The sequence below is a fragment of the Cydia amplana genome, chromosome 12, assembly GCF_948474715.1.
Source record: "Cydia amplana chromosome 12, ilCydAmpl1.1, whole genome shotgun sequence".
NCBI classification, from domain to species: Eukaryota; Metazoa; Arthropoda; class Insecta; order Lepidoptera; family Tortricidae; genus Cydia; species Cydia amplana.
This window is the reverse complement of record NC_086080.1, coordinates 10,547,739-10,565,821: the sequence shown is the minus strand read 5'-3', so window position 1 is coordinate 10,565,821 and position 18,083 is coordinate 10,547,739. Positions and strand designations below refer to the sequence as shown.

Genomic DNA, 18,083 nt, shown 5'->3' with positions numbered 1-18,083 from the left:
CATAACTTTCATAAGTGAGCAACAATGCGAAAGTCAATAAAGTTCAAGGTTACGTAGGGCTTTATTGAAGGTCGTTATCAAGTTCCCATTGTTGACAATGGACGGATAATTTGAGCGGCAGTAGGGCGATAAGTGCGATAACAAATTATACTTAACTTAGCTTGACCATATAACTATTGTTGACAAATAGATGTAGGGTTGTGGTTATGTATAAAATTAAATAAGTTTCTAATGGAGCGATTCGAAATTTAAAATTACTAATATCGAATAAGTATTTGGAATGAGGTCCCGTTGTGCAGGAAAATCGTCTTTATTTAGAGGAAATTAGGTAGGTACCTATGCTAAAATGCAGAGCAGCACAGACAGAGTAGACGGGAACACCCAAATATTCCGAAATATGTTTTTCCGACTTTCATAACCTCGATTTTCATAATCCCGATTTTTTATATGTCCGAAATATCGAAATTACGACTTTGAAAACCACGAAAGAAGAAAATCACGACTGTGTTATTTCCGAATACTTAAAATCCGATTTTCATATGGACGAAAGCTTAAAGTTCCGATTTAGAAAAAACCCGAAATTTTTTTTTCCGAATTTGTCTATTCCGAAAAATCATTGACCGATCGGAAATAAAGTAATTTGGTATTCAGAAATTCGATCTTTTGTAAACTCGGAATAATGAATTTCGTGATTTTCAAAATAAGACTTAAACGCACTTTTTTAAGTCTAACTAACCAAATCAGAGCACCCCACTATCCACGTGGTCTTGTCTGTCCTACCCCTAGAGTGTATGTAAAAAGCCGGAGGCGCGGAGGGGCTGCTATGCCCGTAGCGCCGGAGCAAATGCTCCGTAGATGCCCGTAGCGCCCAACAAAATAACTGTTGCCAGAAAAGTGGCTTAGGTTAGGTTAGAACTGCAACCCCACGAAAACAAACTGTTGCCAGAAAAGTGGGTTAGGTTAGGTTAAAACTGCAACCCCCAAGAAAACGAACTGTTGCCAGCAAAGTGGGTTAGGTTAGGTTAGAACTGCGACCCCACGAAGACAAACTGTTGCCTGAAAGGTGGGTTAGGTTAGGTTAGAACTGCGACCCCCAAGAAAACGAACTGTTGCCAGAAAAGTGGGTTAGTTTAGGTTAGAACTGCAACCCCACGAAAACAAACTGCACGAAGCAAACAGCAAGCCGAAGCTTCGGAGGCGAGCATTTATTGTGCCTGCGCTTTGATACGTAAGGGCGAAGGGGCTGCTTTGCCCGTAGCGCCGGAGCAGATGCGGAGCACGAATCGATAAATTCGGAATTTAAAAAATCGGGATATTTAAAATAGGAGTCGCGTGGAATCGGAATTAAAATTTTCGGAATAATGGCATTTCGGAATTCGTGATTTCAAAAATCGTAAATAATTCGGTGTTTATCACTATCGGAATTTTTATATTCGGAATTATGTGGTTCGGAATTTTAGAAAATCGTCTTTTTAGCTATTCGGAAATATACACTTTCGTGATTTTCATCATTCGTAATTACGACAGTCGGAATTTTGATGGGTCGAGCATTTAAAAAACGGAATATTAAAATTCGATATTCTAAAATTCGGCATAAAATATTTCGGAATTATGTAGTGTACCCAGAGTAGACTCCTGTACATAGCTAGTATTGAAATATTCTAGGATATTATTAATATAATAGTTTCGGGTAAATATTTTAAAAATTCACTGGCGGTAATGTAAATAAGAAATATCGATTTACAGCATAATTTGCCTTTAAGTGTCAACATAAAGTGTCATTCAATAGAACTTGCTAACTATGTAAACAAAAGTTACTAGTAAATTGACATTCAGTGTCAATTTTAGTATGGCGGTTTGTTTACATAGTTAGCAAGTTCTATTGAATGACATTTTATGTGGGTTGATGAAAGTTGTTACCAGATTCTTACCGTACCAGAAAACTCGCTGAAAGCTCGTGACTGGCACCTCGCCGCCTGTATCGGCGCGCGTGGTGCGTAGCTGGCATCGGTGGCAGCCCTAGGCGGGCGGGCGGCCGCGCGGCAGCGGCAGCGGACCGCCCGCCGGCAGTGCTCCGCAGAGAGCCGACCGCGCGCGCTAGCGCCGCTCCCGCGCCGCCATGGACCGCGCCGGCGGTTCCACGCCGCCCCAGTCTCCCCCACCCGCGCACTCCGGCTTCGGCGCTTTCTGCAGCGCCATCTCTGATACTATCACGGTATGTATTAACGACTCGGATCCGACGTTGTTTTCAAACGGCGCTAAAATTTACGACGTTCAAACTGGCAGCAGCTGACCGCCGTCTAGCATCCAGCGACCTCTGCCGCCCACGCGTCGGACGTGCTTTACGACACATCACTCGTTCCAAACACGTTCGGCTCGCATATCGATATAATTCCATGGAATGGGTGATTCGTGTTGCCACCTTACCCTTCTATTTCGAGAAGCACGTGGTCACCGAGGCCGCGGGCCCTCGAGCAACCACCGTAATCGTAGAAATAGAGCGGATTGAGAATTAAATTTATGGAGGTAGTAAAAAATATAAACAAGTTTATTATTAGAGTGCTGATGGTTGAGGCTGGGTCGCATCGCTCGGCCGTGAATTGTCCGATGGTGGCGATCTACCGAAATACGCCAGCGTACAAAGGCCGGGAGACCGCACTCGCGGCGCGCGCTCGACCGCACGACACATCACGCCGCAGACCTCACTCCACTCCACACCTGGCCACAGCTGCTGAGACACTTCGACACACGTCGGCTGACAACTTAGGTACATACAAATCCGTCTATACCTTGAGAAAAAAGTACTTTGAGATTGACAATTTCGGATACGGGTATACAAACAAAACAGCGCGAGTGAAACCGGCGTTCTGCAACGTGTGAATGTGTGATCGATGTTCATTCGTGTTTATTTGTAAATTTTAAATGCCGTGTTGATACCCACGTGCTCGTTCGATTGATTTGTTTACCAACTCTGGAAACGAATATTTCTTTTGAAGTGTGTGATAAGATAAGTTCTAGTTTAGCACGTCCTATCCTGTTAGTGTGAACTGGTTCTGTAAACAAGTGCTACAGTGACAGTATTCGTAAGTAAAAAAGAACTTTAAGCGATATTATGGGATTCAAAAATAAAACTGGGGTTGCTAGTTTAGTTATAACCAAAAAAAAATTTTTGTTACTTATTTATGAAATTAGTGATAAACCTAGTCCACTTGATATTCGTAATAATATAATTAGGTATGTAGGCACTTAGGAGTAGGTACTGAAAGTAAATGAATAATAAAAAATGTGTATAATTTAAGTCAAGGCATTTTTCAACAGTCAAATGTTGGATTTCGTAATTTTAATAATACCAACAAGTCTGCATAAGTTGAAAAACACTGTTAAAAAAATCGTGACAGTGAACTTATTTTTTTTAAATATTTATTCATTGTTTCTTTGTATCTATCAGTTTTATTATCGATTTGTTGTACTTTCCTGTATATTTTTTAAATGAGGGTTAGTTAAAGTAACTATATATACTCATGGAAAAAATTAGAGGAACGCAAAAAAAAAGGTTTTCTTTACTGGATTACAGCACCTAAACCAATTCAATTAGTAATTAAACTTTTTTTATATTCCTTTAAATTTGTCCATTAGTGTATTAATACTTACCTACACAACATAACATTCATAACTAAACAATACAATACGGAATCGGCAGGATTGTGATCTACGATTATTATAATTTATTAACTTTAATACTAAGACTTAATCTTACAAAAGTCTATAAACCACTAACCACATTTCTGTCTTCATTATTAACTCGGTAAAATGTGCCTACTTTGCTCCTTGGTGAGTAACTATGCTCCAATTTAAAAATTTGACTTATCGTTTATTATATCCAACCATGATATTTCTATATTATCTAATTCTTTATTATTTATTCTTTATTCAGGCAAACACTAAGTATAAGTTTACAGCTATAGCCAAGACACTTATACTGTTAATAGATATGTAGTCAGTATGATAAAATTAGTACACTTGTATTACACACATTATACACTTTTCGAACTATCTCTAGAATTAAACATAGTTAAGTACATAGTAAGTATTACTAAGTTACATAGAGATTGAAAAAAATTCTGATATTAAGTAACATAGGTAGAGTTTAAAAAAATCCTGATACTACGTTGTAGGGGGTTCAGGCGGCCTAGCCAAGGTGACGATCGCTATCAATTCGCCATCGAATCGCTTTGTGTCTCTCTATCACTCTTTCATATTCGTGTGACAGTGATACCTTTAAACGAGCAATTCTTGTTTATTTATTTATATAACGATTTCGATGAAATTTGCTATACGGGGGTTTTCGGGGACGAAAAATCGATCTAGCTAGGTCTTATCTCTGGGAAAACGCGCATTTTCGAGTTTTTATATGTTTTCCGAGCGAAGCTCGGTCACCCAGATATTTATTTATATAGTCAAATAAACGAAATCGTATATATTTTTTGAATTGCTACTTTAGTCATAAAATTAATCTCTTTTCTTCGCGGGGTCTATTAATTTGGCGCACAATGGGGTGACTTTGCACAAAATTTATAAACATAGTGATACCAAATTTATAAATTTTGACGCCACTGTAACAGTTTTACCTATGTTTTACAAATAAACACTTTGACTATTTGCACCTCTAAGTGAACTATAGGTAGGAGCAAAAATACCCCCAACAATGAGTAGGTATATTGAGTATGTTGTGCCCCGTATTCAAAGCTTCGTTTTAAATAAAAGAACATTTCATAAAGTTGATTTACCGATGAAATATGTCACATGAGATGTTCTTCTTCATATTCAATTTACGAGCAAAGTAGGACCGTTTTACGGTAATGCCTAAGTTTGGAATGTTAATTACCGACTGCTTAGCTTGCTATATTTAATCTTAATGAAAATGAACCGTCTATTATTTTTTGTAAAAATACGGTAAAATGTCCGTACAATGTAGGAAGATCAGGTACTTATTTAAATTATTCATATTCCTTATCACAATTATGCTTCCAAGGACCTAACTGACCAGGACCCGTAGCCAACATGCCACTGCCCTGCCATGTCACTGTCATACTAATATGGAAGAGTGATAGAGAGACACAAAGCGATTCGAAGTGATAGCGATCGTCACCTTGGCTAGGCCGCCAGAACCTCCTTTGGCACTTGAACACATTATTTAGTAGCAGAAGATTCCTACTAGTATTAAAAAGTAATGAGCCCCATTAACGGGGTTAAGTACACAACTACTTCAAATATTTAGAATTAATTGAATTTGACATGTGCTCTAGTAACGGGAGATACGGACTTAAGTATATAACTATACTATATAATGATATAGTATTACTAGCTGTTGCCCGCGACTTCGTACGCGTGGATTTGTATATTGGTGGTTATTCTACATTAGCTTAGAACATTATGCAGCAAAATATTGCAGTAGGACGGTTAATCATTTGTTAATTATTAATATTATACAACGCATGAGACTTGTCTTTCACAACCTACGAAGTTTCTAGCCCCTAACTAAATAAAATTGTTCTCGACATAATCCCTCTCAACCCCCTTAGAAGATGTTCATGTCCTCTATTCAATAAAACCTACTACCTAACTACCTATTTACGAAGTTTGAAGTAAATAAATTCTTGTATTCTAATAATATGCCTCTGTACAAAGATTCAAGCCCAGTTCTCACAAAAATGTTTGAACTCCATACAAACCACCACTTTGAGATATAAATTTTCAAAAACGCTGAAATTATTTTTTTTCCGTTTTAAAATAATACCTTTTTATGAATTTTCAAGTTCCTAGCTTAAAATAAAATTTGAACCCCGTACAAACTTTCAACCCCTTTTTAAACCTGTTAGGGGATGAATTTTACAAAACGCTGAAATTACTTGTATTGTCTTCTAATAATATCCCTATAAAGATTCAAGTCCCGCGCTCGAAAAAATGTTTGATATCCATACAAACTTTCAACCCTTTTTTCACCACCTTAGGGGATGAATTTTCAAAAACGCTGAAATTAGTTTTCTTGTATTTAAATTTAATATCTATTTGCAAAGTTTCAAGTTCCTAGCTTAAAATGAAATTTGCACCCCAAGACGAACTTTCATCCCCTTTTAACCCCCTTAGGGGTTGAATTTCCAAAAAACGTCGCAATTACTTTATTTTGTGATCGGCTATTATGCCTTTCTAAGAAGTTTCAAAGCATTTGTAATGAATTCAAACTTTCAACCCCTTTTTAACCCTGTTAGGGGATGAATTTTACAAAACGCTGAAATTACTTTTCCTGTCTTTTAATAATATCCCCAAATACAAAGATTCAAGTCCCGCGCTCGAAAAAATGTTTGATATCCATACAAACTTTCAACCCCTTTTTCACCACCTTACGGGATGAATTTTCAAAAACGCTGAAATTAGTTTTCTTGTATTTTAATAATATCCCCAAATACAAAGATTCAAGTCCCGCGCTCGAAAAAATGTTTGATATCCATACAAACTTTCAACCCCTTTTTCACCACCTTACGGGATGAATTTTCAAAAACGCTGAAATTAGTTTTCTTGTATTTTAATAATATATCTTTTTCCGAAGTTTCAAGTACCTAGCTTAAAATAAAATTTGAACCACATACAAACTTTCAACCCCTTTTTAACCCTGTTAGGGGATGAATTTTAAAAAACGCTGAAATTACTTTTCCTGTCTTTTAATAATATCCCCAAATACAAAGATTCAAGTCCCGCGCTCGAAAAAATGTTTGATGTCCATACAAACTTTCAACCCTTTTTCACCACCTTAGGGGATGAAATTTCAAAAACGCTGAAATTAGTTTTCTTGTATTTAAATTTAATATCTATTTGTAAAGTTTCAAGTTCCTAGCTTAAAATGAAATTTGCACCCCAAAACGAACTTTCATCCCCTTTTTAACCCCCTTAGGGGTTGAATTTCCAAAAACGTCGCAATTACTTTATTTTGTAATCGGCTACTATGCCTTTCTACGAAGTTTCAAGGCATTTGTAATGGATTCAAACTTTCAACCCCTTTTTAACCCTGTTAGGGGATGAATTTTCAAAAACGCTGAAATTACTTTTCCTGTCTTATAATAATATCCCCATATACAAAGTTTCAAGTCCCACACTCACAAAAATATTTGATCTCCATACAAACTTTCAACCCCTTTTTCACCACCTTGGGGGATGAATTTTCAAAAACGCTGAAATTAGTTTTCTTGTTTTTTAATATAATACATTTTTACAAAGTTTCAAATTCCTAGCTTAAAATAAAACTTGTACCCCATACAACCTTTCATCCCCTTTTTAACCCCCTTAGGGGTTGAATTTTTCAAAATCGCTTCTTATCTCTTGTACACTTTATAAATGCAACCTAGTGTGCAAATTTCAACTTTCTAGCTTTTGTAGTTTCGGCTCTGCGTTGATGAATCAGTCAGTCAGTCAGTCAGTCAGTCAGTCAGTCAGGACACTTGCATTTATATATATAGATAAAGTTTTTATTTGTATTAAATACTAATAACTGCTTAACTAAGCGAATTTGCACAGGTTCATAATACATAATAGAACCCGTAGCGCGTAGCGGGTCGCTGGCAGTTAATATATTGAAGGCAGATTTGAAAACTAATACGTTTTTTGACTAAAAATCATTTTGGATACAAGCTGATGTTATCGCTGACTGTACTTTTCTTCAGACTATTCAACAGGTAACAAATACTTAATCGACAAACAATTCTAACAAAATTCTAACCCAACTACAATTAGGTTGCGTTGTTTCATCACAGAGTTCCTATTGCCACCTAATGTGTCCATCTTTAGACCAGCTCGATGGTAGGTACCATAAAAGTGCATTGTCACCCAACTTACATATGTATGTGAAGTTTCAGCTGAATCGAATACCTAATAGGAAGTGGGTTTAATTTACCTTGACTTGAACATAACTACATAGGTACATTACAAGTTAAATGAAAGTTAGTTTGTTTTATCAATCAAAGATGTGCATATGGATACGAATTATCCTATCTTACTATACTATAAAATATGCAAAATTATAAAATAACTCCTGTAGAAATCTTAAAAATTCAAATTAAATAATGACTAACAGGCGTAAGTATTCCGATTTCTTCAACCAAAAACGTCTCTTTTGATACTGACAGATCAGATCCATAACGAATCCAGATCGAATTCTTAACCTATTATTAAAATCAGAATACGCCTGTAAGTTTGCTAATGTTGTTGAATAACCGACGCAAGCCGCATGTTGTGTGTACTTGTCTAGTAGACAAACAGGGCCCGGAGACTCTAGGGCAAGGTTAGGTCCACCGCAAGGTTCGGCCATCGATCGCGTCACGCGCCGGCCACGCTGCACATACTTAGGCCTGAACCTGACATTTGAATATCGGCTATTGCTTACCTAAGTCAGCGCTCGGCGGAATACTAAAATGTCTACTACAAACATCTGTCGTAAACAAGAGTTTTCTTGTGAAAGTAAATTTTTAGAATTAGTATTTTTAAGTAGGCGGGCATACGATTGTTTGAAACTTAATTGTCTTAATCTTATTGAGTAAATTTTAATATTATAAACAACTTTCATTACCTTCTTGGGTCATAAGACCCGTACCTAATTTAATGATACGCCTCGACATAAATCGTAGCGGCGCGGCGCACTGTGACGGAACTATACTTATGAACAACCGTAGATGTATCACAAATCCTTTACTTAAAACTTCCAAGTTCGTCAGGTTCGTACGCACAAACTCATAAATAACTTCTTGACCCTAACGCATACTTCATAATTTTTAAAAGTTTTTGAACAAAATTGTCACCGTTTGAGGAGTACAATACATATATGTTTTAATTATTTGGTCGTGTTGCAGGCCACACCCGATATATCGTCTCCGTTCCGTTGTAGGTTAAAGAAGATGCACAGTCTAAATTCTAAAGTAATACTTAAGTGGCTATAAAATCTTCTCCAGGGAAATTCGACATAATAGCTAAGTATGAGCAAATTTTTGAAAAGTGGTAATACCAACGGCACGGCACATGTTCAAATTTTCCAATATCGAAATGCATTTTCATTTTATTTACCTACGTATATTTGTTTTTGTTTTTACTATATTGTAGTCAATATATGCGATGTCACAAGCTTGGACGCACAATGTTGAATCGCGCCCCAGATGTAAGATTACAAATAGCTGCGATACATCTCGGCGACACGGTCGGTCGGGCGCAAACAGTCTGACTTGCATCAATGGAGGTTGCCTGACACGAATGAAAGAATGCCACCTACTTGCGGGACCAACCGGGATTCCGCTCCGACATTCCGATATATTCAACTTTGTGCCAAACGAGATGTGAGGCGGCACGCCAAATACGATCAGAATTTCTCATCACATCTTCGTCACGTTATACTTTTGAGAGAGCACGTAATAAATGATAAATTTCGCGTATAAATTCCAAAAAATCTTATCGGCGCCTACACGCGACCCCTTTTCGTTTGACGCTGCTCCTCGTGGCTCGCTTTGTGTGTCGACCTGAAATAGTTGCGAATTCATGGCGACGCGTTTTCGACGAAAACGAATATTTGTAAACAGGAACATGAGCGCGACGCAATCTATTCGCTCAAAGTCGTTTCTGTAGTGCCGAGAGATAGTAATTGCACAGTCCACGACAGCCGGTCGGAATTATAAATAGAAGATAATCGGGGAAGTCGGCCACTGCTCCTTCTATTTCTGATCGGAACTTGTACCGTTTCGAGAGCACGGCCAGGTTAACAAAAGCTCTAGCACATGACTACGCACTGCTGGGTTCAAATGTTGAAAATCATTCGTAACTGTTTCGGGCGATTCAGAAGATCTGTGAGTCTTTGCTTTTTATTTATAGCTTTCTCATTGTTACGGTATCAGTAACATTAAAATCATCATAGTAATAGCTTTATTGTTTGGCAGAGTAGTTTAGCGAGTGTAATAAATACTCTATTGGCAGCGGGCGAAGTGTTACATGTAGCGAGGCATTGTTAGTGCGCGTCTGTTAGATGAAGCATGGGTGCGCGTCGACGCTCGCGCTCGCGCCGCCGCCGGCGTAGGCCCCCGTGCCTGCCCTGCGCGTGGCTCCTACTCGCCATTCGACGCACATTTGTAAGTGACCGCCATTTACTTCTTGCATGAACCGAGAACCCTGACAATGACCACATTAAACCGCCTCATTTTACTTGGCTCGCAACTCGCATTTTGTTCAATAATAGGTACCCGTGACGTAATCGTAATCGCTTCATTATAAATAACTAACTAAAACTGTCTGAGTGGTGACTTAATTTAGATTTTATTTACTCAAACGACAAGAACAATTAGTTATTATATTAGTTTGAAAGCGGTAAGTGATTAGTCGCGTTATTGTAACCTCTAGCAATTATTGTTTACGTTCGGTCATTGACCAAGGCGGTTACGGTTGGTGGAGTCGCGTTTCGTAGCGGCGTAGCGGCTACGGCGTAGTTGAAGGCTCGTAGCAAAGGCCGTAGCTTAAATAACTTAATAAGTAAAAGCATTGATTGTTTACTTCAGGGCCCTGAATACAATTAAATATTATACTCAGTCGACTAAGTAGTACAGTATACTTACTTCGATGTGTTCTCACTATTGGAAATATGCTTTACGAAGATTGACGAATAAAAATTAAGTATTAAGTAGGTAACACGTTAAATATAAAAAAACCATGTCACTTTCTTATGTTAACAATAGATTTAAAGGTACCTAAAACATTTTTTTTAACATTTTGCAGGTTTGCCTTAATTTAAAAAATACAAATTCTAAATGTCATAGGTAAAGTGTTAGAGAAATTAATTTTACCTAACCCAATAAATGATCATCGAGAAAATAAATGCAAATAACCCTAAGAAATATGTGTACAAGATATAAGTCATACATATATGAATGGCATGCTTTAAACATAACTACATTGTATATACTGGGTAGGTACGTTAATGCGCAGTACGATTATTTTGTACATTTCTGCTCTGAGCCGAGCGGTGACTTTTATTCGTAAGCTATAAATTAGTATTCATATTAATTCTTAGTTAAAATAATAACAAATCCCACATGACTCTGTCAGTTGTTTTCATGTGAGCGGTGGAAGTAGGTATTTTCCACGGAGTTTCTCACGTTGGCCGTAAAGCCAATTGTTAGTTCAGGGCTATAACCGCGAAAATCGAAGTTCGTCAATTGCGGGCATTTTTCTCTGTCACTCTCATTACGTTATGGGACATGCGTTCGCATCGACGGCCGGACGCAACTGAGGCGCGCGCAGGCGGCGCGCACGTATTTACGAAATGGTTGGAGCGAGATGGAAGACAGGACGTGCTACTATCAAAAGCAACATTCTCCGCGGTAGTTCTGAATTGCTGCATTTTCTACTACCCACTTCATGCAACCGGCGATTGTGAGCGGGATAGAAGATATGCCATCGCACTCGTGAGAGGCGCGATTTACGTCAAAGGGTAGATTATATTCTGCAGTTCTAAGATACCTATCTTTCTGTTTTTCGTAGGTTTAGGAATAGTATATAAGACGACGATGCATTTCAATAAATGTTCATTATTTAACTGATTATACTGCTGTTTACACTGCTCCTCCTGCCTGGACTCCCATATCTGGTGACCCGACGACGTTTAGAAGATGTCTGACACCGAAGATGGAGCTCAAGATCAGCGAAAAAAACACAAAGATAAGCCGCAAGAACCAAATACAGCATCGAATGCGCTACAGCTGCCGTCATCAAGCTACGATCTAGCCGGAATCTCCATCCAGTCCAAATTACTACCGTTTTGGCGCGAACATCCACGTTTATGGTTTGCGCAGTTTGAAGCTATCGTCGAACCTTTGAAGACAAGCGATGACCAGAAATTTCGATATGCACTCGGCGTTATGCAAGCAGCTGATATTCAACAAGTTAGCGATATCATTCTCAAGCCGCCATCCACTGGCAAGTACAACGCGCTGAAAACTCGTCTCCTTTCTGTTTACGAAGAGTCAGCGTCCAGGCAATTCCAGAAGCTCATCAGCGGTCTCGAGCTGGGGGAACAGAAGCCGACACAGCTTTTAAGGCGAATGCGAGAACTAGGCAAGAATATGGTACCAGACGACGGTTTGAAGGTCATGTGGATGAACCAACTCCCACTACAAGTACGCACAGTCCTTTCTGTCAACAACGAATCATCACTAGACATTCTCGCCGCCATGGCCGACAAGATGTTAGAGCACACCGAGCCACTCACCGTTGCTGCAGTCACACGAGCCGCCGATTTCCAAACCCCGCAGAGCAGCGAAAACACATTTTTCGAAAAGTTGTCCCAGAAGCTCGACAATTTGACACTCGAAATAGCAGCCTTTCGGTCCGGCGGCCGGCAACGCTATCGCCGTCCCTTTCGCTCTCGCAGCCGTTCCCGTTCGAGATCTATGTCAGCGCATGGAACTACACGCACTTCACGCAAGCCGGGTGATCCTGGGTGGCTCTGCAGATACCACTTCAGATTCGGAGACAAGGCACGAAGATGTCAATCGCCGTGCAGCAAGAAAACTAACTTACCGGAAAACTAATGCCTACACCGACTATGGCGGGCGTCGGTGTACCTTCAGTCAGCAACCGCCTATGTGTCATCGATCGCAACTCTCGAGAACGTTACCTCGTTGACACTGGCGCCGAAATATCTGTACTATCGTCGCATCATAGGAAGAACCAGATATCAAGCACCTACAAGCTTTACGCCGCAAACGACACGCCGATAAAAACCTATGGGAAAAAAACAATCACTCTCAACTTGGGGCTACGGCGCGACTACCGTTGGACGTTCATCGTGGCTGCCATCAAGACTTCAATCCTCGGAGCTGATTTCCTTCGGCACTACAAGCTGCTACCTGACCTAGATCAAAAGAAGCTCATCGATAAAACCACTGAACTGCAAGTCAACGCGTTAGAAGTCTCAAGCACTCAACAAACCGTCCATTTTATCAGCAGCAATCAAGTCTACTACGAGATCCTCAAACAGTATCCTAATGTACTGCGACCAATGTCTTTGAAAACGCCGGCCAAGCACAACGTACAGCATTTCATCGAGACTACAGGCCCTCCACTCTTCGCCAAGCCACGCCCACTGCCGCCCGACAAATATGCCGCGGCGAAGGCCGAATTCGAACGCTTGATGGAAATGGGCATCTGTCAACCCTCAAACAGCCCCTGGGCAAGTCCACTTCACGTCGTTAAGAAAAAGGATGGCACTCTACGTGTATGCGGCGATTATAGGCGTCTGAATGCCGTAACGCAACCCGATCGTTATCCGTTACCTCGAATTCAAGATTTTACGTACCAGCTGCACAATAAGAAGATTTTTTCGAAATTAGACCTGAAGATGGCGTATTTTTGGATACCCATGAATAAAGAAGACGCGCAGAAAACTTCAATAATCACACCGTTTGGGTTATTTCAATTTAACTCAATGACGTTCGGGCTCCGCAATTCAAGCCAAACATTCCAAAGATTCATGCACGACGTCCTGCGAGGCATAGATGGCTGTTTCTGTTACGTCGATGATCTTCTGCTGTCCTCTGAAAATGAAGAAGAGCACAAAACACTGCTTCGACAAGTCCTAGAACGCCTAGATAGATACGGCGTAACTCTCAATGTCGATAAATGCGAGTTCGGACGAAGAAAAATCAACTTCCTCGGCTATGAAGTATCACCCGATGGCATCAGTCCCACTCAAGAGCGCATCGAAGCAATATCGAATTACCCAAAGCCGAAGACAGTCTGCGAGCTGAGAAGATTTCTAGGCATGTTAAATTTTTACCGTGACTGCCTACCACATCAAGCCGAACTCCAGTCTCAACTCAACAAGTATCTGCACAACTCTAAGAAAAATGACAAGACTCCGATCGAATGGAACCCCGAATCAGATGAAGCTTTCAAGAAATGCCGCCAAAGCATATTGGAAGCTACTACGCTATCGTATCCCGTTCACGGCGCTCCTCTATGTATCATGAGTGACGCATCAGACCACAGCGTGGGAGGACTAGTCCAACAAAAGGTTTATAATGTTTGGAAACCTCTGGCATTTTTCTCGAAGGCCCTGAGTCCGACGCAACGCCGCTACAGTGTGTATGATCGCGAACTCCTAGCGATTTACACAGCTGTAAAGCACTTCAGACGACTTATAGAAGGCAATGACGTCATCGTCTACACGGACCACAGACCACTTACGCATGCACTTACGCGAGCACCGAGCAACAGCGACACTCCAAGACGCGAGCGCCAACTGCACTTCATTAGCCAATTTTGTTCGAGCATCCAGTATATTCCAGGCGACAAAAACAATATCGCTGACGCCTTATCACGAATCGAAGAAATACAATGTCCATCCGTCATCGATTTCGACAAGTTAGCCACCGACCAGCGCACCGATGAAGAATTAATAAAATTGAAAACTCAAGAAAATCTGAAGTTCACTGAAGTCACGTTACCAGCCATCAATAGACCAATCACGTGCGAGCACTCAACTGGGACACCACGACCGTACTTACCTATCGCTTATCGTTATGCTGCCTACAAAGCGCAACACGATATAAGTCACTCAGGTGTACGCGCAACCAGGAAACTTATGGCGTCTAAGTTCTTTTGGCCAGCAATGAACAGAGACGTCGCACTTTGGACCCGAGCGTGCATTGGATGTCAACGAGCCAAAATACATCGTCACGTGATTCCACCTATCGGCGAGTTCCCGCGATCTCAACGTTTCGAGCATCTGCATATCGATATCGTGGGACCCCTAAGAATATCAAATGATTATCGATATTGCGTCACAATGATCGACCGCTGCACGAAGTGGCCCGAGGCAATACCAGTACGCGACATAACAGCTGAAGTTGTCGCTAAAGTCTTGTACGAGCATTGGATTACGAGATTTGGATGTCCGCTACGCATAACGACAGATCAAGGTCGTTCCTTCGAGTCAAACCTTTTCAACGCTCTCCTGAAGAAACTTGGAACCACAAGAATACGTACCACTGCCTACCACCCTCAGGCGAATTCTCAAGTGGAGAGGCTCCACCGCACCTTGAAAGCCGCTCTTATGGCAAGGGGCGAAAGTTCAAGATGGTCCGAAGAGTTGCCTACAGTTTTATTTGGATTACGAGCCGCACTACGCAGCGATAATAACCTGAGTCCTGCATTGATGACGTATGGATCCCCACTACGCATGCCAGCTGATTTCTTCGTACCTACAAAGTCGACGATTGAAGATGCAGAGTTTGTACGACGTTTGTCAGAGATTATGTCATCACTTGTACCAGTAACCCGGACGCACGCCACGCAACTAAGACCTTTCGTGCATAAGGACCTTGCATCGTGCACCCACGTATTCGTGCGCAATGACACCGTGCGACCCCCGCTCACACCACCATATGACGGCCCGTTCGAAGTTCTCAAACGCTACGACAAGTATTTCAAGATACAAATGCCACAACGAACTACTGTCGTTACCATTGAGCGTCTGAAGCCAGCCTACATCTACAATGAAGACGTCACAAGCGTCAGCCAGCCTCCTGCAACTAGCCCAGACACACAGACGTACGTAACAAGATCGGGCAGAGTCACGAAACGTATTCGCTTCGCTTGAGAGGGAGTGCTATGGGACATGCGTTCGCATCGACGGCCGGACGCAACTGAGGCGCGCGCAGGCGGCGCGCACGTATTTACGAAATGGTTGGAGCGAGATGGAAGACAGGACGTGCTACTATCAAAAGCAACATTCTCCGCGGTAGTTCTGAATTGCTGCATTTTCTACTACCCACTTCATGCAACCGGCGATTGTGAGCGGGATAGAAGATATGCCATCGCACTCGTGAGAGGCGCGATTTACGTCAAAGGGTAGATTATATTCTGCAGTTCTAAGATACCTATCTTTCTGTTTTTCGTAGGTTTAGGAATAGTATATAAGACGACGATGCATTTCAATAAATGTTCATTATTTAACTGATTATACTGCTGTTTACACTGCTCCTCCTGCCTGGACTCCCATAACGTCTTGATGAGAGTAAAAGAGAAAGATCCCCGCAATTTGCGAATTTCGGTTTTGGCGGTAGGCCCTCTGATCTGGTATTCAAATTCTAGTGTATTGTAGGGCTCTTTTACGCTTTATTACGGGTCAGGGAGCCTAACCAGACGACAAACGTACATTAGCATTACGTACATCGACCAACGCCAAACGAAAAGAAAATATGTATCGGGTAACAAATCAATTGGAATTAACCTTGTATGAAAGAGCGAATTCCTCCTAATACAAGTAATTAACTTAAATGGAGGATTCGACACAGCTGTATATCCTGTGCATGTTAAATGAATAACATTTTGAACTGAAAACTTCTTTAGCAGCGCTGTGCACTTTTTGAGGTGGGGAAAAAATGTAAAACTCGCGACAGAGGTCACGTGACCGACAGATTCGACAGACAAAATTCGTAAGACGGATATGTGACCTGATCGAAAAATTGTTACAATTACAATGTCATTGAGTTTTCACTTCTGCCGGCACTCCCGGAGTGCAACCCGTAGTTTTATTTGTTGAACAAATGCTACGAAAAGTCACGTGTATATTTTTACATGATTTAAGTTTCGATTGGCGGTTTCTGTCAATATTATAGTAATACTGTGGCGAACTTTATCGTACACCCTCGCAGTGAATGGGGTAAGGCAGCCTCTTGATTACTTATAAGTGACAAATAGAAAAAAAAGGACTAACAACATGTCGGACCATCAGTGTCGGGTTCCGTGTTTGCCTGTCCGTCACAATAGGTAAACAAGGGTTAAATAAGGTTTTTTTTATATATTATGGACATAACAAGCAAAAGGGAGTATGTTCGCAGCACTTACGTCCTTTTACTAGGGCGGGTTTTTTTTGTTAAAACTGAAAAACGGCTTAACCGATCATGGAGTTTTGGTATAATTACCGTTATGATATTTAGAATAGAATAGAATAAAAGAAAGAAAAATCAGAAAAAGAAAAAGACATCAAAATAATAACATACAGTGAACAAATAGTTAAAAGATAAGGAAAAGTAACACAGCAGTTATTTGACTCTCGATCTCATAAATAACGATATCCTTTCACCTTAATTGCTCAATGAATGTTACCTCAAGAAAAAACTACAAGTTTACACTTAATAATGTTTTATAAATTCTACCTACATGTATGTACCTAATGTTAGTCGAAATGCAAAGTACTGAGTGTTTAACTCGGGAAGCACCCATTTCTGACTCGAACTATTGGCGTATAAAGTATGTCGTTATAAATGAGTGCATTTCATAACTTGGTTAGGTTAACAGTCTACTGTTAATTCATATTTATTATCGTGAAAATAATGAGGGGTTACGAGGTGAATAGTGAACACGAATTTTTATGTATATGCAAATATTTTTTCGCCATACGCACAAGTGTAAACGTGAAATAAAATGTATTCTTTGTTACAGGGCATGGCGACTACGTCAAGAACTAGAAGAAAGGTAAATAATGATGTCTCTCCTTAATTTTAAATTTGTATTTCACTAAATCTCTGGCCGGTGAATGTTTTTTTTAAAGAATTCTTCTCTGTTATAAAATAAAATAAAATAAATAAAATAAATATTATAGGACATTTTTACACAAATTGACTAAGCCCCACAGTAAGCTCAAGAAGGCTTGTGTTGTGGGTACTCAGACAACGATAGATATAATATACAAATACTTAAATACATAGAAAACAACCATGACTCAGGAACAAATATCTGTGCTCATCACACAAATAAATGCCCTTACTGGGATTCGAACCCAGGACTGCGGCTTCACAGGCAGGGTCACTACCCACTACTTATGCCAGACCGGTCGGTCGGTAACGTGTTATATAAAAGGTTTTAATTTTAAATGGCATTCCATTGTTTTATGAAGTCCTGAACTCATACTCCTCATTCACATGATCGATTATTTCATAGTTTTTTGTAGTACTACAGTCAAGGGTAAAAATATGGGTGCATACAACTTATTCAAA

General features: G+C 40.3%; 1 protein-coding gene across 5 annotated transcripts in view; it reads left to right on the top strand.

The window, feature by feature from the left end:
* Positions 1-1,989: 1,989 nt before the first annotated feature.
* LOC134652985 (calcium-binding protein E63-1) overlaps positions 1,990-18,083 on the top strand; it is a 32,317-nt gene continuing 16,223 nt past the window's right edge. Inside the window, exons 1-2 of one of the 5 annotated variants that reach the window (XM_063508252.1) lie at positions 1,990-2,215; positions 17,530-17,562. In XM_063508252.1, coding sequence (XP_063364322.1) covers positions 2,120-2,215; positions 17,530-17,562 — 129 coding nt within the window. In that variant the 5' untranslated portion in view covers positions 1,990-2,119. Of the gene's footprint in view, positions 2,216-2,505; positions 2,768-2,811; positions 3,084-10,027; positions 10,158-17,529; positions 17,563-18,083 lie in introns of those variants that run through there. The other 4 variants (XM_063508256.1, XM_063508257.1, XM_063508253.1 and 1 more) reach the window with 4 other exon arrangements.